Source organism: Oncorhynchus clarkii, chromosome 5 (genome assembly GCF_045791955.1).
Source record: "Oncorhynchus clarkii lewisi isolate Uvic-CL-2024 chromosome 5, UVic_Ocla_1.0, whole genome shotgun sequence".
NCBI classification, from domain to species: Eukaryota; Metazoa; Chordata; class Actinopteri; order Salmoniformes; family Salmonidae; genus Oncorhynchus; species Oncorhynchus clarkii.
The window spans coordinates 42,404,565-42,431,765 of record NC_092151.1 but is presented as its reverse complement, the minus strand read 5'-3'; the positions used below and the strand labels follow the sequence as shown (position 1 = coordinate 42,431,765).

At 45.5% G+C, this 27,201-nt stretch overlaps 1 protein-coding gene across 1 annotated transcript in view; it reads left to right on the top strand.

The window, feature by feature from the left end:
- The window catches only part of LOC139409692 (proline-rich protein 36), a 50,833-nt gene that overhangs the window by 1,937 nt on the left and 21,695 nt on the right, over positions 1-27,201 (top strand). Inside the window, exons 3-4 of the mRNA XM_071155098.1 lie at positions 5,340-9,401; positions 14,010-14,084. Coding sequence (XP_071011199.1) covers positions 6,451-9,401; positions 14,010-14,084 — 3,026 coding nt within the window. The 5' untranslated portion in view covers positions 5,340-6,450. The remainder of the gene's footprint in view (positions 1-5,339; positions 9,402-14,009; positions 14,085-27,201) is intronic.

The window sequence follows — 27,201 nt, the reverse complement described above, 5'->3', positions numbered from 1 at the left end:
CATGGGTCACAAAATCTTTCATTTTCCCTCTTGGGAGACTTATCAGTAGAAAACTAGACTGATCCCGTGGGTGACATTTGGCACGAGGCCAAAATGACGTTATATTCTGGTTGTACATTTTTTTGTTTTGTTGAGAAGACGTGAAATAACGAGATTACAACTAAACCGTCTCTGTTGCTCCCAGATTAAAAAAAACATATTATTTTCAAGATAGCACCAAGATTACAGATTACAACCAGATAAAGACGTCTTTTTCAGGTTGCTAAAAATACAATTAACAAAATCAAATTTTCCAACTAGTATACAACCCGACCACAACGTAAAAGTAATAATAATTGCAACTAGTTTGCCGGCTATTAATATGTGGATCCCCTTGAATTAGCTTCCTGAAGATGGTAATGTGGTATCACTGGCACTTCCCACTGACCTACGAGAGCAAGCCACTGTCTTACATCCTTCTCTGGTAGTGGAGTTGGGTCAAGATAGCACGGACGGAACAATCATTTAGGACACTCATTGGAAAAATTGTGAGTAATCCGGCTAGCGGCTCAATTTGTTGAAAATTGAGATAGCCTGGAGTTACGAATAACCTTGCCTTAAACCTGAAAACTCATTCAGCCTCACGGAGGTAATACCCAGGCCTTTTCTCCGGAATCCAACATAGTTTTGTGGTGCACTGAAGACCTCGGTTTAATATGCTAGCGGTAACATTAGCTAGCTAGCTGCAGGATTAGCTGTAACCTAGCTAGCTACGAAGTAATATAAGCACAAATGCACTAACGAGCAAACCAGCTGATTCAATTGGCTGGTCATTAATGTACAGCGATTGTCTTTATTATTTGGTCTAATAATTATAAAATACATATTTTATTTATATGCTCTAGATCCTCAAAGTTCTTTCCAGGCAATTGCAAAAAGAAAAAAACATGAAAATAAAAATAATACAAAAACACCATTATGATCCAAAAGAATGAAATTCTCAGCAATCTTTCACAACATCTAACATACCATGTTTTAGGCTCAAAGTATACATCCTTAACCTGTTATGTTGCTGTAGCCGATGGCTGTCCAGCTGTAGATTCCTATTGTAATGTGACCTGGCACCTGTGAAAACATATTGTTCTGTCAATGGCTTTGTGAGCTATGTGCGTATAGGGACATGTCACGTCAGCTTACTTATTAGAAGGTTGGGCTCAGCTCTAGCCTGGAGTCTTCTTTAGTCTTGTTCACTGTACCAAAGCTTATATGTTACACACAGTCCCAGCTACATCTACCGAAGGATTTACGGACTGTATTTCATCTATTCTCGATGGGCTGATGTGTGTGTGTTTGTACACGTGTGTTTCCTGGGTCATTATAAAACTTAATGAAATATTTTCCCACGAGAAACTTCTGTAGCGAGAACCTTAATCTACTTCATAAATTACAGTCATGAACAGACATAATGCAATGTGCACCTACCTAGAGGCTGCTCCTAGGAGGTGTGTACTGAATTGGACTCTCTCCCTTTCTCTCTCTCACACAACATTAAACACACCCGCTATTACCTCTGTTCTGCCTGCCCACAGAAATATAACCACAGGATAAACTATTGCTTTGTGCCTTGCTGTATATATTGCTCAGACAGCTCACCGGTCTATAAATCCAATCCCCTTGGCCGTGCAGGTATCTCTTCACTCTCTCCCCTTGCTCCCAGGACCAATAACTGGTCATATACCTTTTCTTAGTTCCTCTCCTGGTCCTTTAATGCCCTGATACGCTGATGTTCCTGATCTACCACTTCACTGAACCCTAACCATGACATTTTCTCTCCTCCCTTGCGAGGGGGTTCTTCCCTACCTCCTGCCTCCTCTTTCTCTCCCTCTCTCTAAATATATCCCTCCATGTCTACCTACCTACCTACCTCCACCCAACCCTCTCCCCCTTCCCCTGTCGGTGGCTGTGCGTGTACACAGTCATGTCGGATAAAGTTAGCCATGCCCAGACAATCCAATCTGACACGCCTTTACGTAACAATCCAATCTGCAGCACTCTGCCTGCCTCCCCCTCAACAAACACACACACAGAGTGCAAAACTCCAAGGTGCTTTATTGGCATAAGTTGTAACAGCACGATAAATCAAATATGCCATATATAACACAAGGCTTAGCCTCCAGCTCCAATTTGTCTCCTGTATATATGTAACATTGGTCTCTCAATGTCAACATGGCTTAGTAAGCACAGAGATCAAACATGACGTTATTCCATTGCACACCTTCACTTCTCCTGCCTGCTGATTTATCTGTTGTCTGCCAATAAAGCTTAGCATGGAAACGTCACATGAGGAAAGGCTGGGCCTCAGCCACAAGAGTGTGCCGAGCATTAAGAGGCACTGGATTCATTAAACTGTCGGCGTAAATCTTGATCTCAGGGCAGTTTGCAGACTGAGTGGGAGGAGAGAAAGGGAGAGAGGGAGAGAGAGGGGGTGGATAGACAGAGGGTGCAGAGGAGGGAGAGAGATATAGAGGGGGAGAGAGAAAGAAAGGGAGAGGGTGAGGATGAGAGAGAAAGAGAGAGAGAGAGAGAGAGAGAGAGAGAGAAAGAGGATAATGAGAGAGAGAGAGAGAAAGGAGGATAATGAGAGAGAAAGAGGATGGGAGAAAGAGAGGGTTGGAGACGGGATGGGAGTTTAAAATGTTTTTTTTTTAAAGGGAAAAAAGGAAGGAGTCGTAGATGAAAGAAAGATAGGGAGGGGTGGAATTGGGTTGACATGGAGGAGAATGAGTGGAGGGTAATGGTTCTGCAACGAGTGGAACTTGGGAAATCTGTCAGGGTGAAGGGTGAATGGGAAACACTCTTCATGGACAGAGGGGAGATTGAGGAAAGAGCGAGAGAGAGAAATTTAGTTTGGAAGTGGAGAAGGAGGAAACGGGGAGGATGACCGTCAAGGTTAAGAAATAGTGTCGATCAAATCCTGGCCATAAAGAGGAAGAAAATACAGCTCTATTATAGACACCACTGAACTACAGTATTTCCTGATCCTGTATCATTCATAAAGGCCCGTCCACATCTAGCACTATAATATATGTCATTTAGCAGACGCTTCTATCCAAACCGACTTATGCATTTATTTCATTTTAATTTTAACTTGTGGGTGGTCCCGGGAATCAAACCCACTATCCTGGTTTTGCAAGTGCCATGCTTGACTATCTGAGCTACAGCACAATAACTATTACAACAAACATCATTCTAATTCAAATGAATGACTGTCTGTCCTCCCACTACATGGTTTCAATGCTGCAATGATCGTTAATCATTTGCATTGAACAAAAAATAGAAATCAAATATTTCAAATATTTTTCTGCGTTTCTGTTCATGTGAGGAAATCAGTTATTTTAAATAAATTCATTAGGCCCTAATCTATGGATCTCACATGACTGGTAATACAGATATGCATCTGTTGGTCACAGATACCTTAAAAATAAGGTTGGGGCGTGGTTCAGAAAACCTGTCAGTATCTGGTGTGACCATCATTTGCCTCATGCAGTGTGACACTCCTTCGGATAGAGTTGATCAGGCTGTTGATTGCAATAGGCATGCTGACAGCAGGAGTGACCACCAGAGCTGTTGCCAAAGCATTTAATTGAACAACGTTGACATCAGCAAACCGCTCGCCCACACGACGCCATACACGCTGTCTGCCATCTGCCCGGTACAGTTGAAACCCGGGATTCATCCATGAAGAGCACACTTCTCCAGCGTGCCAGTGGCCATCAAAAGTTGAACTGAAGTCAGGTCAAGACCCTGGTGAGGATGACGAACACGCAGATGAGCTACCCTGAGGCGGTTTCTGACAGTTTGCGCTGGAATTCTTCAGTTATGCAAAAACACACCTTTTCAAAAGCTGTCCGGGTGGCTGGTCTCAGACGATCCCGCAGGTGAAGAAGCCAGATGTGGAGGTCCTGGTCTGCGGTTGTGAGGCCGGTTGGACGATCTGCCAAATTCTCTAAAATGACGTTGGAGGCAGCTTATGGTAGAGAAATGAAATGGTATTTTCTGGCAACAGTTCTGGTGGACATTCCTGCAGTCAGCATGCCAATTGCACGCTCCCTCAAAATTTGAGACATATGTGGCATTGTGTTGTGTGACAAAACTGCACATTTTAGAGTGGTGTTTTATTATCCCAACCATAAGGTGCACCTGTGTAATAATCATGCGGTTTAATCAGCTTACGCCACACCGGTTATGTGGATGGATTATCTTGGCAAAGGAGAAATTCTCACTAACAGGTATGTCAACAAAATGTGTGCACAGCATTTGAGAGAAATAAAACTTTTGTGCGTTTGCAAAATTTCGGGTATCTTTTTATTTCAGCTCATGAAACACGGGGCCCAACACTTTCCACGTTACGTTTATATTCTGGTTCCGTGTATAACGTTTCATTCACATCTAGCACGATAACCATAACAACAAAATCATTCTAATTCCAGTGAATGACTGTGGCCCCACTACATTGTGTTTCAAAGCAGCAATGAAGAGGTATCATCATTAGCAAGTCTGATACACGCTCCTCAGTGAGTCACATTTAAGCAGGTCGTCGGTGCACAGATCCACACCGCAGCGGTAACATGGATGTAAAATAAGGATGAAATCCTGTGGTTTCCACATCCACTAACTGATTCACATCTGTGCAGGAGCCCACGGTTCCTTCCCCAGCCCCTCCCCGGGCCCATTGAGCATGACTGCAATTATAATTCATCCTAATAATCGTGTTTTTAAAAGGTTGACGGCGGTGACAAAGATGTTCCTCTTTTATAAAAAGAAACAAGATCTGGGAAAAAAAAGGGAACGTAAATAACAGCGATGGCCCCTGGGGTCCCTATTCCCTAAATAACCTCTGAGCTGTGAGGCAACACTAATTGTCTCTGGCTCCACAGAGACTGTCAGACCACAGGCCTGCCTCTTGTCACAAAGCATCTTGTTACGGCAGGACACTTGTCAATCACTGAAAGTATATGTCTGTCTGTATGTCTATTATTTTTGCTCTTCTCTCTATCTGTGTTGTTCTGTTTCTCTCTCTCTCACACAAGCAAACACACTCTCTCCCTCTCTCTGTCAATGCTCCCTCATTCTGTCTTTCTCTCCTTTACTTATCTTATCTTAAAAGACACTTAATCTCCCCTTCACTCACACTTTGTGCATTTCTCTGTTGACCCTGCTCTTATGAATGTTTAACAACTGGCTAGGTTATTATGAACTTCATTCTTATGAGGTCCATTTCATTATCTTCCACGGGAAATGTGATGACAACAATATGAAGACTAATTCTCTCTCTCTCTCTCTCTCTCTGGTCACCTCAGGAACCCAGGCTATTCTGTTATCCTGCACAAAGAGTGGAAGATGAGTCACTGAGAAGAGGTACTGGAAGAGAGAGAGAGAGAGAGGGGAGAGAATGTGAGAGAGGAAGATTGACCATTATGGGGAGTCGCACAGTGCTGTCCCACATCTTACCAATCCATTCTTCCTCCAGCCCCCTGGGACAATGCTAAGCGGACAGGAAGGGCCAGCCTGTATATTCGGGGGATGGGAAGGATGGATAAGGTGTATTCAGAGGAGCTGTGCCTATTCGCCGGTAGATACAGTGTCCCTGTCACGATTCCATCTCCTGGGATGTTATTAGAGGTATGTTGGCGCTGAGTGCATCCAGGAGTCATGCAACATAACTGTGTGCCCTGCTCTCACGCTCACTTCTCCCTTCTGGGTCTTCTGACTTATTTAATGTGAAATAACATGTCCTCTTTTAGATGTAGATTTTGTACGAGGCATACTTTAAGTTGGCACTTGCTCCCATGTTTAATGTGCTGACGTTATTATACTTTTATTGCGGCTCTATGGAACTGCTCTTTATACGGAAATCAGGAAGCTGAGTGGACGAAAATTATAAGTAAATTAAGTTCTGTGGACTATGAAACTCCGGTTCACCCTGAAGACTTACTTTATGATGTTAAAGCTCAGAATACAGTTCTCTCTATCCATAGTCTGAGCAAAGCACAGACCTTCTGGCTTTGGTTACATTTCTCAGGAAGTCAGATAGCTAGAGAAACACACACACACACACACACACACACACACACACACCTGAGAAAGGACCAGTCCTATGGAGTGCTGCAGAAGGGGGATGGCAGGACGGACGGCACTGCAGTGTGACAGTTATCTCAAATCACCTCTATGATCACTCAAACCAACAAGCTACAGCTGTCGCCCCAGATCTGCTTGGTGATGGAACTCCAGCTCAACAAATGCGACATTACATGTATCCCATTGTCATAGAGAAGAAACAAATTGTCAACAGACAAATTGCATTGAGATAGAATAGAATTACTCCCTACTCTCTGACAGAGGACTTTATCACGTCAAACGGCCTGCAGGGACTGTGGATGTCGGGGGGGAAAACAAGACGCCACAGGAGACATGGTGAGCAAAGAGCCGAATCACTTGCTCATTGGCCAATACACCAACAGCAAGACCGCCGACAAACCGCCTGGCGCCATGACCGTGCGCTCCGTGCTGCTCAACCGCGACTCGCCGGACATCGAAAGCCGCCTCAAGCGCCGCCGCAACCGCACCCACCAGGTGCGCTTCAAAGACCTGGAGGAGGGCATTGTTGGCGGGACCACTGGCGCTGGAACCAAAGGCCCAGAGAGGACTGCCGCTGAGCGTGACAGCCCCCACCCCCTGCGGAAGAACACCCCCATGAGTCCCATGGCCCCCCAGGGATGGCTAACAGAGAGGTCAATGGGGGACGAGGTTTCCTCCAACCAGGCCTCGGTGGTTGGGGCTGTCCGAGGAGATATGGCAGACACTATTGAGGTAGTGGCAGCATTTTTGGCACGTGCGCCCCCTCACCCGCTTACTCCGGGGCCCACGCGCCGCTGCTGGGTACCACCATCACCCCCACGGCCTTGCTCCCTCACACTACCTCTCTCCCGGAGGCAGTGCGCCAGCATGGCCATCCAGACCCCCTCCTGCCTCAAGAAGCCCAAGCCACGGGCGCCCTCGGCTGTCAGCACGCGCAACCGAAATGTGGGGGACTCGGTGGGGGTGAATGGGGATGACGAACAGGAGGATAAAAAGGATGAGTACTACACTACCCACAACCACATTTCAGAACCTGCATCTATAGATGGAAACAGCCTTGGGTCTAAGGCTAAACAGGGATTGGTGGACCAACCCCACTGCCTCAGGACTAGCGAGGCTAACACTGAGGCTAACGCCAGCTCCCCTGCTGTTGGGAATCACGTGGACTCTTCCAGGCAGGACTCTTCTTCTTCCCCTCCCCCAGTTTGGCTTCGGCACACTGCAGAGCCTTGCTACTGCGGTTCTGTGACCTGTTGGAGGGAGGGATCTAAACGCCAGGGGAGTGCAACTCTGTCCCAAGTAAGGAGGAGATGGCGCATGAACCGTGGTATCAGTGACCCGGGAAGGGAGGTGTCCTACTGTACCACTCCCACACAGACAGACAGTCCCTGTGTCTCCCCTCCTAACTCCCCACCTACCTCAACTGTGCAGCCCTGCACCTCCCCACCTCCCTCGACTGTGCAGCCCTGCATCTCCCCACCTCCCTTGACTGTGCAGCCCTGCACCTCCCCACCTCCCTCGACTGTGCAGCCCTGCACCTCCCCACCTCCCTCGACTGTGCAGCCCTGCACCTCCCCATCTCCCTCAACTGTGCAGCCCTGCACCACCCAAACACTAACTGACCGTCTCTGCGCCACCCCGCCTCCTCTCACCGTGCAGCACTGCGCCTCCCCGCCTCCTCCCACCGTGCAGCACTGCCATTCCCCACCTCCCTCGACTGTGGAACCCTCCACCCCCAAAACTCAGACTGTGCCTCTCTATGCTTCCGTACCTAAAACTGTGCCAACCTCCACCCATCCATATTGTGAAACACCACCACTGGTGGCTCTGCCTTGCGCCTCCCCACCCCGGTCTATCTGTAAATATCCCCCGAAAAAATCAGCGCTTCCTCCAACTGTTCTTCCATCTAAAGCTCAAACCACTCCACCTCTCGCTACACAAACTGAAATGGTCCCACCCAAACTAACATGCACCGCCAGAACTACAACCACAGCCTCAAATCCAAATTGTCCCACCGCACCACCATCTCCAACGATAGCCCCCTATACAGCCCCTAATGGCCATGACCCAAAACCAACTCCTGTTCTAGCCCCCTCCACTGCCCCAACTTGCCCCACCCCAACACCAACTCCAAATATAGCACCCTGCACCATCCTAACACAAACTGCCCTATCCTGCTCTTCCTTAAATCAACTCATATCTCCACCTCCAACTGTGACATCATGCCACCCCCCAGCCCAAACTGCCCCTGCCTACATCTCCTTAATTCAGACCATACCACCTGGGAACCCCCCATGTCAGACCGTACCACCCTGCTCCTCCCAACCTCCAGTAGTACCTTCCTACTCCGCCCACATTCAAATAAAATACTGCTCCACTCCCTCTCCCATTGTAAAAAGCTGCAGCTCCCCGCCTCCAATGGTAAAACCCTACCATACACTTCCAACGGCGCCATCTTGTGCAACTCCAACGAAAACTGTGCCCCTCTACGCTTCCACGTTTCGCCCTGCGCCCCCCTACACCCCCCCGCCTCAGGCCCAACACTGCAGCACTCAGGACAAGAGGGTGATAGAGTGGGAGTGTAGGGGGGAGAGGAGGATACTTCCACCACCACCCCCGCCCCCTCCCCCGTACACCCCACGCAAAGAGGGGGTGAGTTGCACCCCAGGCTCGGCCTGCCAGGCCCCCCTGCTCAGGCGGGCGAGTGAGAAGGAGAGATCAGGAAGATCAGGGTCACCCCTGCCCTGTCCTCGAGCCAGCTCTCTGAAACAGAGAGCTCAAACACCCTTGGCGGTCCCTCTGAAAGGGAACCAGGCGGACCAGGGCTCCTCGCCCACCAAGGCCATCTCCAGACCCACCTGCCTGGGTCAGGCTCAGGCTCAGCTAGGGGCTCAGCTTGGGGCCCTCCATAAAATTCTCTGCTCTGGGACCAACACCCCCAACAGCCAGCAAGCTCTCCCCCCTGGCCAGTGCCTGTCCGGGGCCCGTGGCTGCTCTGGCTCTGGAGGGGGCCCCACGGTTGGGCCCCTGACCTCCACCCAGGCTGACACCCTGAGCCAGGTGCAGGAAATCCTGGGGGGGCTGGTGTCGGGGGCCAGGAGTAAACTGGATCCGACCTGGGTAGCAGAGAAACTGATGGGCCCCAACGGGCCCCTGCACGACATCCGGAGCCTGCAGACCCAGCTGCACAGCATGGAGGGGGTCCTGGAGACTAGCCAGAACACCATCAAGGTCCTGCTGGACGTCATACAGGACCTGGAGAAGAAGGAGGCAGAGAGAGATGGGTGAGTGAGTCCCACTGAGCCATTCAATTACAGTCAGCTACAATAATACATTGTTGTGCCAACGCAGATTCGGCATTCAGCTCTGAATATTTCCTGAAAATATAAATTAAAGGGCGATGACCATGAAAAACTCAGGACCATATTCATAATGCCTGCTTGGCATTATTTAAAAAATGTATATATATAAATAAAAAATAAGACAATATTGTAATTATATAAGCCTACTTGAATTTTGAGAATACATTTTTAAATAAATTGGTTACTTTGAAAAAATAGGAGGGAAAAAATGAGACAAATAAGGGATTGGTTAGTGGAATTATTTTAATTTTATTTACACTGAACAAACATTTGAACGTAACATGCAACAATTTTAAAATTGTACTGAGTTACAGTTCATATGAGGAAATCATTTGAAATAAATTAATTAGGCCCTAATCTAAGGATTTCACATGACTGGGAATACAGATATGCATCTATTGGTCACAGATACCTTAAAAAAATGGGCTTCACAATGGGCCTCAGGATCTCGTCACAGAATTTCTGTGCATACAAATTGCCTTCGATAAAATGCAATTGTGTTTGTTGTCCGCAGCTGTTTACAACATTGGCACTCTGTTTACAACATTGACATCAGCAAACCACTCGCCCACATGACGCCATACACGTGGTCTGCGGTTGAGGCCAGTTGGACGTACTGCCAGTGTAACAGTATAACTTTAAACCGTCCCCTCGCCCATACCCGGGTGCGAATCAGGGACCCTCTGCACACATCAACAACAGTCACCCACGAAGCATCGTTACCCATCGCTCCACAAAAGCCGCTCCACAAAAGCCGCGGCCCTTGAAGAGCAAGGGGAACTACTACTTCAAGGTCTCAGAGCAAGTGACGTCAACGATTGAAACGCTATTTAGCGTACACCGCTAACTAAGCCAGCCGTTTCACATCCGATTCTCGGAAATGATTCCAGATTCTCTAAAATGATGTTTGTGGCGGCTTATGGTAGAGAAATGAACATTAAATTGTCTGGCAACAGCTCTGGTGGACATTCCTGCAGTCAGCATGCCAACTGCACACTCCCTCAAAACTTGAGACATCTGTGGCATTGTGTGACAAAACTGCACATTTTAGAGTTGCCTTTTATTGTCCCCGGCACAAGGTGCACCTGTGTAATAATCATGCTGTTTAATCAGCTTATTGATATTCCACACCTGTCAGGTGGATGGATTATCTTGGCAAATTTGTGCACAACATTTGAGAGAATTAAGCTTTTTGTGCGTATGGAACAATTCTGGGACCTTTTATTTCATCTCATGAAACATGGCACCAACACTTTACATGTTGCGTAAAGATTTTTGTTCAGTGTATTTCACTTATTTTACCAGGTAAGTTGAGTGAAAACACATTCTCATTTACAGCAACAACCTGGGGAATAATTACAGGGGATGAATGAGCCTATTGGAAACTGGGGATGATTAGGTGGCCATGATTGTATGCGGGCCAGATCATGAATTTAGCCAGGACACCAGGGCTAACACCCCTACTCTTGCGATAAGTGACCACAGAGAGTCAGGACACCCGTTTAAACGTCCCATCTAAAAGACATCACCCTACACAGGGCAATGTCCCCAATCACTGCATCCTGGGAGATTGGGAGATTTTTTTTTAGACCAGAGGAAAGAGTGCCGTCTACTGCCCCTCCAACATCACTTGCAGCAGCATCTGGTCTCCCATTCAGGGACTAACCAGGACCAACCCTACTTAGCTTCAGAGGCAAGCCAGCAGTGGGACGCAGGCTGGTAGGCTGCTGGCATTAGAAAACAGTTAGAAAGTTGGAATAAGAATAAAGGAATGCCTTGGAGCACAGGAACACGAAGGCCTGGAAAGTAAATGTCACACATAAGTTGTCATAGCTCTGCTTCAAGAGGTAATTGTTTGTGCAAAGAATTTGTCCATTGCGAAAATGAATCGGCCCCAGCCAATACAATGTGATCATATTGACACGATAACATGTTCTTTCTCATTCTGGAATCGTATTGAGGGTTATTGTTGGTAGATATCACTCCTTGGCCGATATCACTCTTCGTATTACAGATGGACATTTGTTTTGTTTGAGCATTCCTGTTCTACCGCCCATCTATTTGTAGGCCAGTCCAGCCTTGTGATGCTGTAAATGCTTTGGCAACCTGACTGTGCAGTGCAGACATAAAGAAATGTACATTTGGTGAAAATGAGGAGGAGAGGAGAAGGGGGGGAGGATGAGGAGGATATGACAGATGAAAGAAAGATGGGAAGGGAGAGAGAAAGAGATTAAATCTGTGATTAAATACAACACGTCAACAACAAGTCAAAACTCTTTCCATATTCCGACCCAAATTTCCGAAACGTCAAAACGATAAATAAATACGTAGCATTTTTTTTTTTTTGTGGGATGAGTTACACCTAATTTCTCCACAATTTCCTCAATTTGGCGAGTAGCAATAACGATCAGTGCTGATGATGAGGTAATGCGAGTGCGGGCGTTGGTTTTAGCTGCGGCGCAGGCTCTCAGTGTAAACCCTTTATGATTCCCATCAGCACTTTAATTAATCTACTTCCCACGTTTCTAAGCTGCTTACGGATTCCTCCACCATCGTTATCATACCAACATGTTAGATCAGAGGAGGTTAGGAAAACTCCAGGAGAGGAGAAGACATGCATGTGGTCTATGGAGAGAAAGTCTGTAATCATGAACGGTGTAATCACCAATGTAATGTGGTTGCTAATATGAACGCTTGGGTGGGATGACATATGTATGACTGTACTCAGAGCCATATTTATATACCGGGAAACATTGCATTATATAACAAGTGGTCGAAAATACGTCATATTTTCTCTGTTACAACCAGGTAAAGATGTATTTTTCCTAACAAGATCAAACGTTGGGGGAAGGAAGTCATATTTTGATTGTCATCCTTGTCATGTAACCAGGTTACGATCAGGTAAAGACGTATTTTCCTGGTTGCTAAAAAGACGTTAACAAATCTTCTTTATTATACAAACAGTATACAACCAGACCATGACGTCAAACGAACGTAGTAAAAGACAGTGTTGTAGTACTCGAATCCAGGACCAAGTTCATGACTTTTGACTCAACTTGGACTCGACCGTTGGTGACTTGGACTCGGACTCGCTTTCTCGACCATTGGTGACTCGGACTGGATAGTCTCCTACGATAAGCAGAGTATTAGCAGCACTGGGTGCGCAGAGCAGCGAGAAGTTCTGTTCTCTAGCAGTGGGAAGGATGCACACCAGACACACGCAGCCTACATCAGCTGCTAAGCTGCGGGGGAGCAAGCGATTATTGTGAGCAGACAGGCAGCCAAGCTCCTCTCCGGCTCCGCCTCCGATCGTAGCAGGCTACAAATCGTGCAAGCTACTCTCGTGCTTCCCCGCAACCACCAGTCACCAGCCTACTATTTAGTTTTGCCTGGTTAAGAAACACAAACTGCTTCACAAAATTGAAAACAATATTAGTATTGAGTTTAATAGTAAAACTACAGTCTAGCTTATGTGTCTCTCTCTTTCTCTGTGCTTGAGTATAGAAAAGTAGCCTGTCTTTGAATATGTCTCGCTCTACCCTCAGACTTTCCCCCTGCATCCCATAGCCAGGTTCAAGTCCTCTTTAGTTTTCACTCTGCAATAAAAAACCTACACAAATATCAGTCTGCAATTACAAAAATGTAGCTGAGAGCCTGACTTACCATTCATTTATGAAGTAAATAAGTAGTGAAACACAGGTAATTGAGTAGAACTTGTGAGGTAGTGATGAATAGTAAATTAGTTTTTTTTATTTTTATGAGGGAGTGGCAATATACTGCCATCTGGTGGCGACTAGAAAAAAATGACATAAGACCGACTCGTGACTTGACCATTTGTGACTCGGACCTGGACTCGGACTTTAGCCATAGGGACTCGTGACTCGACTTGAGCACAGGAGACTTGGGACTCGACTCAGACTCAATGTTTAGTGACTCGATTACAACACTGTTAAAAGACGTCATCCTGTCGTCACAGCAACCAGTTTTGCCCCTGGGTGTATATCACAGGATTGACCTATCTTTCAAATCAAAGATGTTTCTAAAGGTCTTTAAAGCCTATATAATCATGTATTCATCTCTCATAAATTCTCTTGTTCTGAGATGGGTCTACATGTAAGGAATTCAGACTTGACTTTTACCTCATAAACAGAATTTTTCCCCTAAAGATAAGGTCATGCTTTACGTAGACGTCGGGGAGTCGGTTGGGGTAAAATCATTCAAAAGATATGATCAGGAGTGGATTTCTGGATGAGGAGTTAGCAGGAGGAGAATCATGGGACTGAGGCAACACTTCATCATGATAAAAATAGAGCTAGCTACTTCTCAGATGAAGTGATGAAACCTAGCCAGGGATGATAAGACTGAGATCCTGCTTATTTCCAGTCCCTTTAGCTCTCTCTCTCTCACACACACACACACACACACACACACACACACACGCACATCCCCTCTCCTGACGCTGTGACTCAAGCCAAGGTGGCAGCTGTAATGGTCCCCTGGTGATGATGTCATCTGTGTTTTCCCCTCCAGGAGACACTCCTACCGGACGGGTCAGGACATAGAGAACTGTGGCACGTGCAGAGACTGTGCCTGCATCATATACAGGTAAGGCAGGGGGTGAAAGTGTATGCATGTGTGTGTGTGCATATGAGTGCCTATGTATTGCTGTAAAAGCAGATTGTGGGCATCCTATTCTACAGTAACATGCGGTTGGTTCACTGTCACTTCAAATCTCGTCCATATTTGCGATTCAGTCAGTTTTATGGCTCGGCAGGATTACGACATCCATGAGGCAGTCTCTGTGCAGAGCAAGATTATCGAGCAACGGGCCGCAACATTTAGGATATAGGCTATTCATCCGACGCTTTCAAGTCTTAGGTGTGAATAATGCTGCAGCAGGTTTGTTCACTGAGCCCAGTGAGGGGGATTGGTGAAGGCAGGCATTCCACACTCACACACATTCACTGACACATGAAGAAAAATGCAGAAGACTCTTAAAGAGAGAGGCGCGCGCACACACACACATACGCGAAAAGTCACAAATACTACTTAATCACCCCGTGGCTGTTGGAAATGTGAATTGAAATCAGTCAATTAACAAACAGGATTTCACAGTTTACAGTAAGATGAATAACAGGCGGGTGAGCACTGGAGGATTACTATGAAATGGAAACCCATGTCTCTTAGTTGTAAATGTCAAAATCATGAGAACAAGGGGGAGTACGAAAGACAGGAGAGCAGTGGAGGGAGAGAGGAGAGAAGGAGGAAAAGAAAAGAGAGAGAGACAGAGAAAATGCTGGAAGTTGGCCTGTCAGGTCCCTACTGAAATCTAAGCAAAGCGGAGTGAGAGAGGAAAAGAGAGGGAGGGAGGGAGGGAGGGAGGGAGGGAGGGAGGGAGGGAGGGAGGGGGGAGAGACAGAGGGGGAGAGACAGAGGGGGAGAGACAGAGTGGGAGAGACAGAGTGGGAGAGACAGAGTGGGAGAGACAGAGTGGGAGAGACAGAGAGGGAGAGACAGAGAGGGAGAGACAGAGAGGGAGAGACAGAGAGAGAGAGAGAAAAAGAGAGAGAAAAGGCAAGAGACGCACACAAAAGAGGAAGCCCTGAGACTGGCAGTATAGTGAGATGAGATTAAGTGAGCGAGAAAAGTCTGCCTCTGAGAGAGAGAGTGTAAAAAGAGAGAGTGTAGAGAGAAAGAGTTAGAATATGAGATAAGTCATGGAGAGTTTCGACAGGCATATTATCCTCACCATGTGATCTAGGTAACCCAGGCGGGTCTGGTGTCTCTCTATACTACTTACCGTTACACACAATACTATTGTTTTCTGGTCAAAGGAACACTTGTCACCATATTGTCCTGTCAAGGCCTCTGCTGAGCTCGACGAGGATTTCACAGGCTTTAGTAAGCAGGCAATTCCTTTGCTTTGAAGCTTAGTTGAGCATGGTCTGGCAGTGGATGGAAAGAGGTGTCAAAAAAAAGAGGTGAGAAAGGAGGTAGAGATAAAAGACACGAAAGACTCACAGGTTCTTGTTCTTCTTATTCTGATTGAATATCAATATATATTTTTTGCCCTTTCATCTCAGTGTTTCAGTTAAGTTAGATCCGTGGAAATAGGTTGGTGTGTGTTTGATATTTATTGATTTTGAATGAAAACCTGCTCCATAGCGCTCAGGACCTCAGACTGGGGCAAAGGTTCACCTTACAACAGGTCAACAACAGCACACAGGTCAGCACAAAGCCAAGACAACGCAGGATTGGCTTCAGGACAAGTCTCTGAATGTCCTTGAGTGGCCCAGCCAGAGCCCGGACTTGAACCTGATTGAACACCTCTGGAGAGACCTGAAAATACTTAAAGATTGCTGTACACCAGTGGAAGTCCTCCAACTTGAAGGAGCTGGAACAGTTTTGCCTTGAAGAATGAGCAAAAATCACACTGGCTAGATGTGCCAAGCTTATAGAGACATACCCCAAGAGACTTGCAGTTGTAATTGCTGCAAACGGTGGCTCTACAAAGTATTGACTTGGGGGGGGGGATAGTTATGCACGCTCAAGTTTTCTGTTTTTTGGTCTTATTTCTTGTTTGCTTCACAATAACAATATTTTGCATCTTCAAAGTGGTAAGCATGTTGTGTAAATCAAATGATACCACCCCCCAAAAAAATATTTTTTAATTGCCAGTTGTAAGGCAACAAAATAGGAAAAATGCCAAGGGGGTTGAATATTTCGCAAGCTACTGGAGCTGACAACGTCTTCACTTTAGCTAATTTTCTTCATTATTACAGGATAATAAACTCACAATAAGATCATTATTTACAAGTTAATGACGAGCCAATTACAGAAAATAGCTTACGTTTGCGAGTGTGACAAAATAAACCAGGGCATTCTACCAGAGAACTTTAGAACATGGATACTGTCTCGTTGGCTTAATATTATATCAGAATTTGACTTTGGTGCAGGTCATGTTCTTCACATTACCGCCTCTGGTAAACACACACTATATCAAATAAAATGTATGTTTATTTGTCACATGCACAGGATACAGAAGGTACAGTGAAATGGTTACTTGCATAGTGGAGTCTTTTGTTTTGACATGTAGCTCGGTAAACAATGAACCATAATCCCAACTCATAACGTTACTATCCATCATGAATCTGCTGGTAGTTAACCAACTAGGTTCAATTTTAGTTAACTAGCTAACATTAGGCTATAACTAGCAATGCAAATGGCTCTGAGATACAAATAATATTACTACTTAGATTGTACACGTAATGTTAGCTAGCGAGCCAGACAGCTAACGGTAGCTATCTAGCTAACACTATGCTTTAACTTAAAATTAAAACAACTTTCTGACAAACTTAGAAACGTATAATATCTGAAAATGGAGCGAGCTAGACTATCGTATACATGGATGGACACTTCTTCCTCTGTCACGGAATTCCATGGTTGCCCTTGAAGATGTAATCCGGAGACAGGTGTTTTATACAACAGCCTTCCGTGTGTTCTCTTAAAACAACGACGCCGTAAAAGGGGGCAGACGAAGCGGTCTTCTGGTCAGGTTCTGGAGACGGGCACATCGCGCACCGCTCCCGAACATACTACTCGCCAATGTCCAGTCTCTTGACAACAAGGTAGAGGAAATCCGAGCAAGGGTAGCATTCCAGAGAGACATAAGAGACTGAAACATTCTTTGCTTTATGGAAACATGGCTCACTCGTGACACGTTATCGGAGTCGGTACAGCCAGCTGGTTTCTTCAGGCATCGCGACGACAGAAACAAGCATCTTTCTGGTAAGAAGAAGGGCGGGTGGGTATGCTTTATGATTAACAAGACGTGGTGTGATCATAACAACATACAGAACTCAAGTCCTTCTGTTCACCTGACTTAGAATTCCTCACAATCAAATGCCGACCACATTATCTACCAAGAGAATTCTCTTCGATTATTATCACAGCCGCATATATTCCCCCCCCAAGCAGACACATTGATGGCCCTGAACGAACTTCATTTGACTCTATGTAAACCGGAAACCACATATCCCGAGGCTGCATTCATTGTAGCTGGGGATTTTAACAAGGCTAATCTGAAAACAAGACTCCCTAAATTCTATCAGCATATCGATTGTGCAACCAGGGCTGGTAAAACCCTGGATCATTGTTATTCTAACTTCCGCGACGCATATAAGCTGACCACGACTCCATTTTGTTGCTTCCAGCCTATAGACAGAAACTAAAACAGGAAGCTCCCATGCTCAGGTCTGTTCAACGCTGGTCCGACTAATCTGATTCCACGCTTCAAGATTGCTTCGATCACGTGGACTGGGATATGTTCCGCATTGCGTCAAACAACAACATTGATGAATACGCTGATTCGGTGAGCGAGTTTATTAGCAAGTGCGTCGGTGATGTTGTACCCACAGTGTTTATTAAAACATTCCCCAACCAGAAACCGTGGATTGATGGCAGCATTCGTGCGAAACTGAAGCGCGAACCACTGCTTTTAATCAGGGCAAGGTGACCGGAAACATGTCCGAATACTATTCCCTCCGCCAGGCAATCAAACATGCTAATCGTCAGTATAGAGACGAAGTAGAGCCGCAATTCAACGGCTAAGACACGAGAGGTATGTGGCAGGGTCAACAGTCAATCACGGATTACAAAAAGAAAACCAACCCCGTCGCTGACCAGGATGTCTTGCTCCCAGACAGACTAAACAACTTCTTTGCTCGCTTTGAGGACAATACAGCCGATGTGAGTAAAACATTTAAACCCTCGCAAGGCTGCAGGCCCAGACGGCATCCCCAGCCGCGTCCTCAGAGCGTGCGCAGACCAGCTGGCTGGTGTGTTTACGGACATATTCAATCAATCCCTATCCCAGTCTGCTGTTCCCACATGCTTCAAGAGGGCCACCATTGTTCCTGTTCCCAAGAAAGCTAAGGTAACTGAGCTAAACGGCTACCGCCCCGTAGCACTCACTTTTGTCATCATGAAGTGCTTTGAGAGACTAGTCAAGGACCATATCACCTCCACCCTACCTGACACCCTAGACCCACTCCAATTTGTTTACCGCCCCAATAGGTCCATCTGGACAAGAGGAATATCTATGTGAGAATGCTGAACCCTCCAAACTCGTCATCAAGCTCGAGACCCTGGGTCTCAACCCTGCCCTGTGCAACTGGGTACTGGACATCCTGACGGGCCGCCCCCAGGTGGTTAGGGTAGGTAACAACATTTCCACCCTGCTGATCCTCAACACTGGGGCCCCACAAGGGTGTGTTCTGAGCCCTCTCCTGAACTCCCTGTACACCCACGACTGCGTGGCCATGCACGCCTCCAACTCAATCATCAAGTTTGCAGACGACACAACAGTGGTAGGCTTGATTACCAACAACGACGAGACGGCCTACAGGGAGGTGAGGGCCCTATTTCCCCGTGTCAGGGAAATAACCTCACACTCAAAGTCAACAAAACAAAGGAGATGATCGTGGACTTCAGGAAACAGCAGAGGGAGCACCCACCTATCCACATCGACGGGACAGTAGTGGAGAGTTCCTCGGCGTACACATCACGGACAAACTGAATTGGTCCACCCACACAAACAGCGTGGTGAAGAAGGCGCAGCAGCGCCTCTTCAACCTCAGGAGGATGAAGAAATTTGGCTTGTCACCAAAAGCAATCACAAACTTTTACAGATGCACAATCGAGAGTATCCTGTCGGGCTGTATCACCGCCTGGTACGGCACCTGCTCCGCCCACAATCGTAAGGCTCTCCAGAGGATAGTGAGGTCTGCACAACGCATCACCGGGGGCAAACTACCTGCCCTCCAGGACACCTACACCACCCGATGTCACAGGAAGGCCATAAAGATCATCAAGGACAACAACCACCCGAGCCACTGCCTGTTCACCCCGCTATCATCCAGAAGATGAGGTCAGTACAGGTGCATCAAAGCAGGGACCGAGAGACTGAAAAACAGCTTCTATCTCAAGGCCATCAGACTGTTAAACAGCCACCACTAACATTGAGTGGCTGCTGCCAACAAACTGACTCAACTCCAGCCACTTTAACAATGAAAAAATGTATGTAAAAAATGTATCACTAGCCACTTTAAACAATGCCACTTCAAATAATGTTTACATACCCTACATTACTCATCTCATATGTATATACTGTACTCTATACCATCTACTGCATCTTGCCATCTTGATGTAATACATGTATTTAAACAATGCCAGTTTTATATGTTTACATACCCTACATTACTCATCTCATATGTATATACTGTACTCGATACCATCTACTGCATCTTGCCTACGCCGTTCTGTACCATCACTCATTCATATATTTTTATGTACATATTCGTATTCATTCCGTTACATTGTGTGTATAAGGTAGTGTTGTGGAATTGTTAGGTTAGATTACTCGTTGGTTTTAACTGTATTGTCGGAACTAGAAGCACAAGAATTTCGCTACACTCACATTAACATCTGCTAACCATGGGTATGTGACAAATAACATTTGTTTTGATTTGACCTACACATACTGACCAGCTCATGTTATAGACAGAAGTGTGCTACATGGCAGACCCATCCAAACTCATTTCTCGGCATGCCCAGCCCTTCCATTATCTCAGCCAATCATGGCTAGCGGGAAAGTCCCTGTCTTTTTCCGTGGCTAAACCAACTAAATTTAACAATTTAATTTGTATTTACAGATGGAATACAAGTTTGTTATTAAGGCACATGCAAGTTCACATGTTCCAGAATGCATTTCTGCCAAAAACAACACCTCTACTGTAAAGTAGTGATGCGTGACATATGCCTAGTTTCCTGAAACTCGTCACCTATATGCAGGTGAACACTGCACACTCCAACCCATCAGGAAAAGTGTTGTCATAAAAAAAGATGCCAGACTGACGACATTGTTACTAGTTTTGGCCACTGGGAATGACTCTTCAGTGTGAGACATGTTGGTCAATGAGCTTAATAGACAGACATAAACCTTTGTTCTATAGTTTCTTCAGAATATTTCCTTTAAAAGAAGCCTTTACTTAAAAATGCTATTTGAAAACTTTAAGCAATGCAAATGTAGACACAATTGCACCAAAAATGTAACATATTTACAAATTGCATTGCGGCTCGACAAGTAAATGCTACATTTGTTTCCAGTGTATTTCCTCTAAAGTTGGTATCTGTAAAAGTACAGGAATGCTTGTATCTGATATTATTTATCCAGCACCCGTGGCGCATTAACTGCATATTAATATGTGAATATCATTGTGAGGCGTGCAGGAGTGTTAATTAGTGAGTAGAGTTTGGAATCTAAAAGTCCTCCCTATTATGCATTTTGCTAATGGCATATTTATGGAACAAAGCTTGAGTTATAGCAGCGAACTCTTGTGCTTCGATCCCTACAGGGTTTACGGGGACATCAGCCTAATCACATCGCTGACCAAACCTCTGTCTCCACCTCACAAGATATTGTTTATTGATGCACCTTTCTTGTGGAAGCCGATGGGGCCCTAGACTAGGATTCATTTGTTTAATGTTGAGAAAAAATGAAGCCACTCTTTGGAGTGAGTTTTGATTTCCTGTGAGTAGCTCCTAAGAGTCTTAGCTATGGTTTGCGAGGACAATCCTTCATATCGTACTCAGTGAACTGCAGATAAGCGCTATAGAATGGCTGCTGAGGTTTTTTTTCCCCCATCTTGCTTTGCTGGCTGTTATCAGCTCATACACTGTGTGATAGCAATGGCTTTCATTCAGGTTCGTAGATCGTCCTCTGTCTGAGACTCCTTTAGTCCCGTGTGAACCTTTGACCTCGAATACGTTTCCAAAGTTTTGAAGCGTGTCGACGCACCCTTGAAGTGTAGAGTGTCTTGCGACTGCGGAAGAGAATAGCAGTCTCGGCTGGGTCTGTGGGGCGACGGGGGGACGGGGGTAGAATCACTGGAGTGAGGGTGGACTCGTAATGATCCATCTCATTGGTTTGAGATAAACATCCCCTGACAGAGCCTACCAACTCATCGCTCTCCTACACTGCACACACACACACACATCATGACTCAACACACATCATGACTCAGCGCTTTCCGCAGCAGAACTCCACTGATACAACCCTGGGTGACATTACTCGGCTCTCCGACACTGTACTGTCCTGTCCTCTGACTGATAATGCACCAGAGGAGAGGAGAGCTGGGTGGGGCAGAGAGGAGTAGCGAGACTGCATGTTGGTGGAAGAAGAGGTGGACTCTCCTTGCATCTCAATGTCTCTTTCACTCTCTCTCTCTCTCTCTCACTCCCCTCGCTCTCTTTCTCTGCATCTCTTTTCTCAACTCCTGACTGCCGTGTGCCGCAGTGAAATATTCATCTGCATTAAATATTCATCAACACGTTAAAAGATTTTAAAAAGTAATAATAGAGGTAAAAACCTCTCTCCTCAGGACCCGTCTGGTCGGTGTGTGAAGGATCGGAGCCAGAGGGCTGGACTGAGCTGTCCTTGTGACTGAGCGCTCTACGCTCTCTGCATGTTTAAAAACCTGAGAGGAATGACAGGAATTGATAGACTTTTACTGAATTAAATGAATTTTTAAAAGGACACGACTCACTCAAAGCATCAAGGTCTCGGTTCCTTGCCAGTTCCTGTGCTGTAATTAAAATGCAGTGTGTGAGTGTGTGTGTGCGTGCATGTGAGAGCACTGCTAAGTGTAGAATCTAGTAGAAACAAAGCACCGCATCTCCTTCTGTCACTCAAGAGTGCCTTTAGGGACATCAGCTGTGGTGCAAGGGACCTCTTTCCCTCATCTTATGACCTCCATAATGTGCTTCTGGCTGGCTGCAGAGCACCAGAGACCCAGAGTGCTACTATGGTTCCCGTGTTTTGGGTTCACGTCTCTTTGTTGGCATCTCCCTCACTTCCTCTGTGCGGATCCTGAGTCGGAGCAGGGCCTGGCAACCACATGAAATGTTTCTCTGTCAAGGCGGATTGCACATAGGATGTGACAGCTGGGTATTGTAGCGGATTGATCCTGAGAAATATGGTCTTTCATAGACATCAGGGATGGCCACCTCCTTCATTAGGTTGGCTGTGTCACTTTCGCCTCCCGCTTCTCTGCTCCGTGGAATATACATTTCACAACTAAAGAGGGATGAGGGATGATGGGGGGGAAAGCTCGGTGCATACTCAGAGGGAGGGGAAGGGGAAGAGAGGGGGAAGAAGAGGAGAGGAAGCGAGAGTAAAGGAGAGGAGTGGAGTAGAGAAGAGATGAGGGGAAGGGAGGATAGCTGAAGGGAGACTACAGGAGGTGAGAGGAATGGGTACCGTGTGGATGGGTTACTTATCGGTTTGTTTTCCACCTTGATATCGGAATGAATTAGAATCAAATATTTCCCTAGACCCTGACAAATCAAAAACCTGCTTTACAATACAGCAGCCTAAAACACTATATTCTTCATCCTCTAGTCTCATAGGTTATGAATTTAACCAACCTCACAGACACTTACTGACCAAGATGAACTTTATGTGTGACTACATGTCTGGGAGGAAGGCTTCTCACCCGGTGCCAACCCTAAAGTCATTCATTAAACATTGACAACAATGACGGTGCCTGAAATGATGGTAAACGGTAGTGAAAGTCGTGGCAGAACAGGAAATCGCATTAGGCTTCAACAAATGAGAGAGAGAATGTTTGTGTCTGCGCGCACGCGCATGCGTGCGAGAAAGGGAGAGCTAGAGGAAGAAAGTCAAGACCAGAAAGGCAGAGAGTAAAGCTCTGATTGATAGACTGGTGGTGGGCATTCTGCAGAACTAGATGTGTAGACATCAGGTTTTTCTAAAAAAGGGATTTGTCAGATTCTTCACACTGACCTTTCGCTAACTACCCTGTCAGGGATTTCCGACCCAGCGTGTCTGAGTTAGCAGCCTGTGGATGAAGCTGCTAATGGAGTAGATGGTGTGCGTATGTATGCGTGCATGTGTGTGCGCAACCATGTGTGTGTGTGTGTGTGTGTGTGTGTGTGCAAAGGGCAGAGTCGGCTGTGCGCTGTGCTCCTAATGTAATCCATCTTTCCTTCGGAGGCATCCAGGCCATGAAGCAACAGGCAGCTCACAGGGAAGAGGTGAGAAAACACTGTAGGTTCACTTCCCATTCAGATGAATAACACAGGGATATAATGCTCAGCCAGCATGAAACTGGCTGTTCACACACCGAGATACGCAACGCATTATAATTGAATTACAGCATCTACAGACACCTTCAATTGAACTTAATGGCATACAATAACACACACTGTGACATATTATAATGGCACATGTTGTTATTGTATTAAACCAAGGATCCATAATCACATTAATATAATGGTGTATTTCATTGTAAAATTGCATTGTTGTACAGTATGTGTATGTATGTGAGTGCATGCGTTTATTTTTGAAAGTGGTTATGCTCCTTTGTGTGTGTGTGTTATTTGTGTGGGTGTGGGTATGTGAGTGTAGGTGGTGAAAGTCTGTTCACTGAGGATGAGAGATAGAGGGAGTGAGATATAGAGCCCTTTCCAGCTAGCACATTTGGTTCCTTGGAAGTTGTGGGAATGTACATTTTTGGTTTCCCCATTGGTTCTGGGAACAAAGCCATGATAAAACAGAATTTTTAAAAAACATTCTGGGAACATGTTTCAATAAGACTTTTAATAACACCACTAGCTTAGCTGAGGTTAACTGTTTTTGAACTCCAAGCACAGATAGGACACCTGGAAATTAATTTGCTTAGGCATTAATCATGCATTAATTCTGGCATGGCGTCAGTGAAATTCAAATCTATAACTTCTGTTCTCTATCCATGAAATTAGTCCACTGTGCCACCAGGTTGGTGTGTCTATGTCTAAGTTCTTACAGTATGTCTGATATTTGTCTCAAATATTGTTCCCCCTGTTGCTGTCTTGGGTTGGACCAGGTTTCTCTTGAAAAATAGCTTTGATCCAAACCTGGATAAATAAAGGTTAAATATTTTTTTAGTTACTTATACAAAGCTGTTCATTTTTGTCTATTCAAACAGACCCCATTTCAAAGGAAACAAGCTCTCATTAAGATCAGGTGTGGCCAATGAGTGGGCGTGGCCAAAACCCTTAAACACACTACAAGATAGAAGATAGAGATAGTTTTGTTGATGCTGAAAACGGAAATGATATGTTTTTAAATAACATTCTTAGAACGTTCTTTGAATGTTACTAATGTTTTCTTGTGGTTTTTATGGACAGTTTTCTTAATGTTCTGAGAACATGACTTTAAAAAGAACCATTAGGAAACCTGTAGGAAATGTTATGCTGAAGTACTGAAATTCCCACCTAAGAAACACATGGTTCTGAGAATGTTATATGCTAGCTGGGTATCCTTGCACCATTCACAGAACATTGTGGGAAGGTTGTATGCAAAATAACCATAGGACAACGCTCTCACCAAGCTCTAAGAAACCTATGGTTCTCAGAACATTGTGTGGTAGCTGAGTTGTTTATGTTGTGTTTGGCAATAATCACAGACACTGCTCATGCCAATAGTGAGGTATGGTTCTCAGAACGTTGTGTGCTAGCTGGGTTGTTTATGCTGTCTTCGGCAATAATCACCGATACTGCTCATGCCAATAGTGAGGTATGGTTCTCAGAACGTTGTGTGCTAACTGGGTTGTTTATGCTGTCTTTGGCAATAATCACAGATACTGCTCATGCCAATAGTGAGGTATTGTTCCTAGAACGTTGTGTGCTAGCTGGGTTGTTTATGCTGTCTTTGGCAATAATCACAGATACTGCTCATGTCAATAGTGAGGTATGGTTCTCAGAACGCTGTGTGCTAGCTGGGTTGTTTATGCTGTCTTTGGCAATAATCACAGATACTGCTCATGCCAATAGTGAGGTATGGTTCTCAGAACGCTGTGTGCTAGCTGGGTTGTTTATGCTGTCTTTGGCAATAATCACAGATACTGCTCATGCCAATAGTGAGGCCAGATGGTATCCATCCTTGTCATGCATGCCATCATGTCTTTGAAACAGTGAAGCGAGGGGAAAATCAAGAGTGGCGTCCAGAACAGGGATAAACTGCATAATGTGGCTGTGTCATATAAATACTAAATCACACTCATATTACACCCACAGCTAATTTAGCCTAGCTAAACCTCTTACATTAGCACAATCCCCAATCTGCTGCCTCTATAGGAAATAACTAATATCTTAATATAAGAGGATGAATAGGCTATGTGGATGCAATATGAGAAGCATGGGTCTACTAGTCGAATAAAGTCAAACAAATCATGTAAGCTCAATACAGATTTATTCCCTTCTAATTTACATACATGTCTGGAAATGTTACCAAGACTTTCGGTGAACAATTCAATAACTAAAAATAGATTGTGTGCTTGCTTCAGCCGTCTAAAAGTATTTTTTTGGTGGTGAGAGTCTGGGAGAGGTATTAGATGCTGAAAAGAATCTGAAGTCTAAATATAGTAAGAATAGGTCTGATTGCTTTCGGTAAATTATTCAAGTGTGATTTCATTTCACTCTTCCTTTTACAAATCAATATTGCCCCTTTTGGACTGTAGCCTACCTAGTTCTCAACATTCATTCCTCCCTTCCATCCCTTCGACAAAGCACCATTTTAAAAACACTGTGGTCACATTGATGTGCCCCTCAGCCGTCGGTGACTGCTGTCCGCTGTCAGTCGCCCGAGGATGTCAAATGTTGAGGAGCATTAAGTGTGTTCCTGCTCATTCCTCTCAACCTGTTCCCCATTTTCTGCATCTCTGCACACCGCTCAACTCCTCCCCCCCCCCCCCCCCCCCTTCCTCAACCCTATGTCTGCCTCTTCCCTTGGGATCATCTTAACCTTCACACTCCGAAAATGTAAAAAGGCTATAAAAAAAAAAAACGAACAAAAAAAAGGAAGCTCCACATGGTAGCTAAGAGTGTGTTCATGTGTGAGTGAATAGGAGAGACAGAAGGAGAGATCCTAAGTGATATTTACCTCTCTTACCCATTCCTCCATACCACCAGTGAAGTGTCTGTCACACCTCTCCCCCTGAAATATCCTCTGTATCCATCCACCCATTCATCCATCCATCAGCCTCTTCCGCTCCAGAAGCTATCAGTCAATAGCTCAGCAGCGCAGCAGTTAGTCTCAGACATACACAAGGACATCTTGCATCTATTCCACCGCATGTGTGTGCTTTAGTATGTTAGGAGAATCCCATGATGCTGCTGACTTAAAGCTGTATACTGAAAGTGCAGCCCCCCCCCCCCCCCCTTGTCTTAGTCTTACTTACTAAATGTGCAGTTTGAAAGGTCATATCTAATGCCACTGTTGTCCAGCAGCACTTGATAGCATACTGTTGGAGAGTCTAAACAAAAAGGATAACAACCCACAAAAATTGCAACCCTGCGGATGCGGTCTCCTTTAGTAAAAAAAAAAGAAAAACAAAACAAGACAGACAGAAAGAGAGAGCGCGGGATGGAGGAGGAGAAGGAGATAGGCCAGGAGAGTTGGAGAGGGGGTGGGGGGGGGAACAGAGGGACAGAGGGAGGTACAGAGGGAGGGACAGAGGGAGAGACAGAGGGAGAGTTGAAGGCCCTGAACCACTAGCACAATGGTTTTCTGAATAGATTGACTGTTCAGTTTAGTTTCTCACTAAAATAAAATTACATTTTCTTTTAGCATATTAAGTTTGGGTTCCTTGGAGAGAACTAC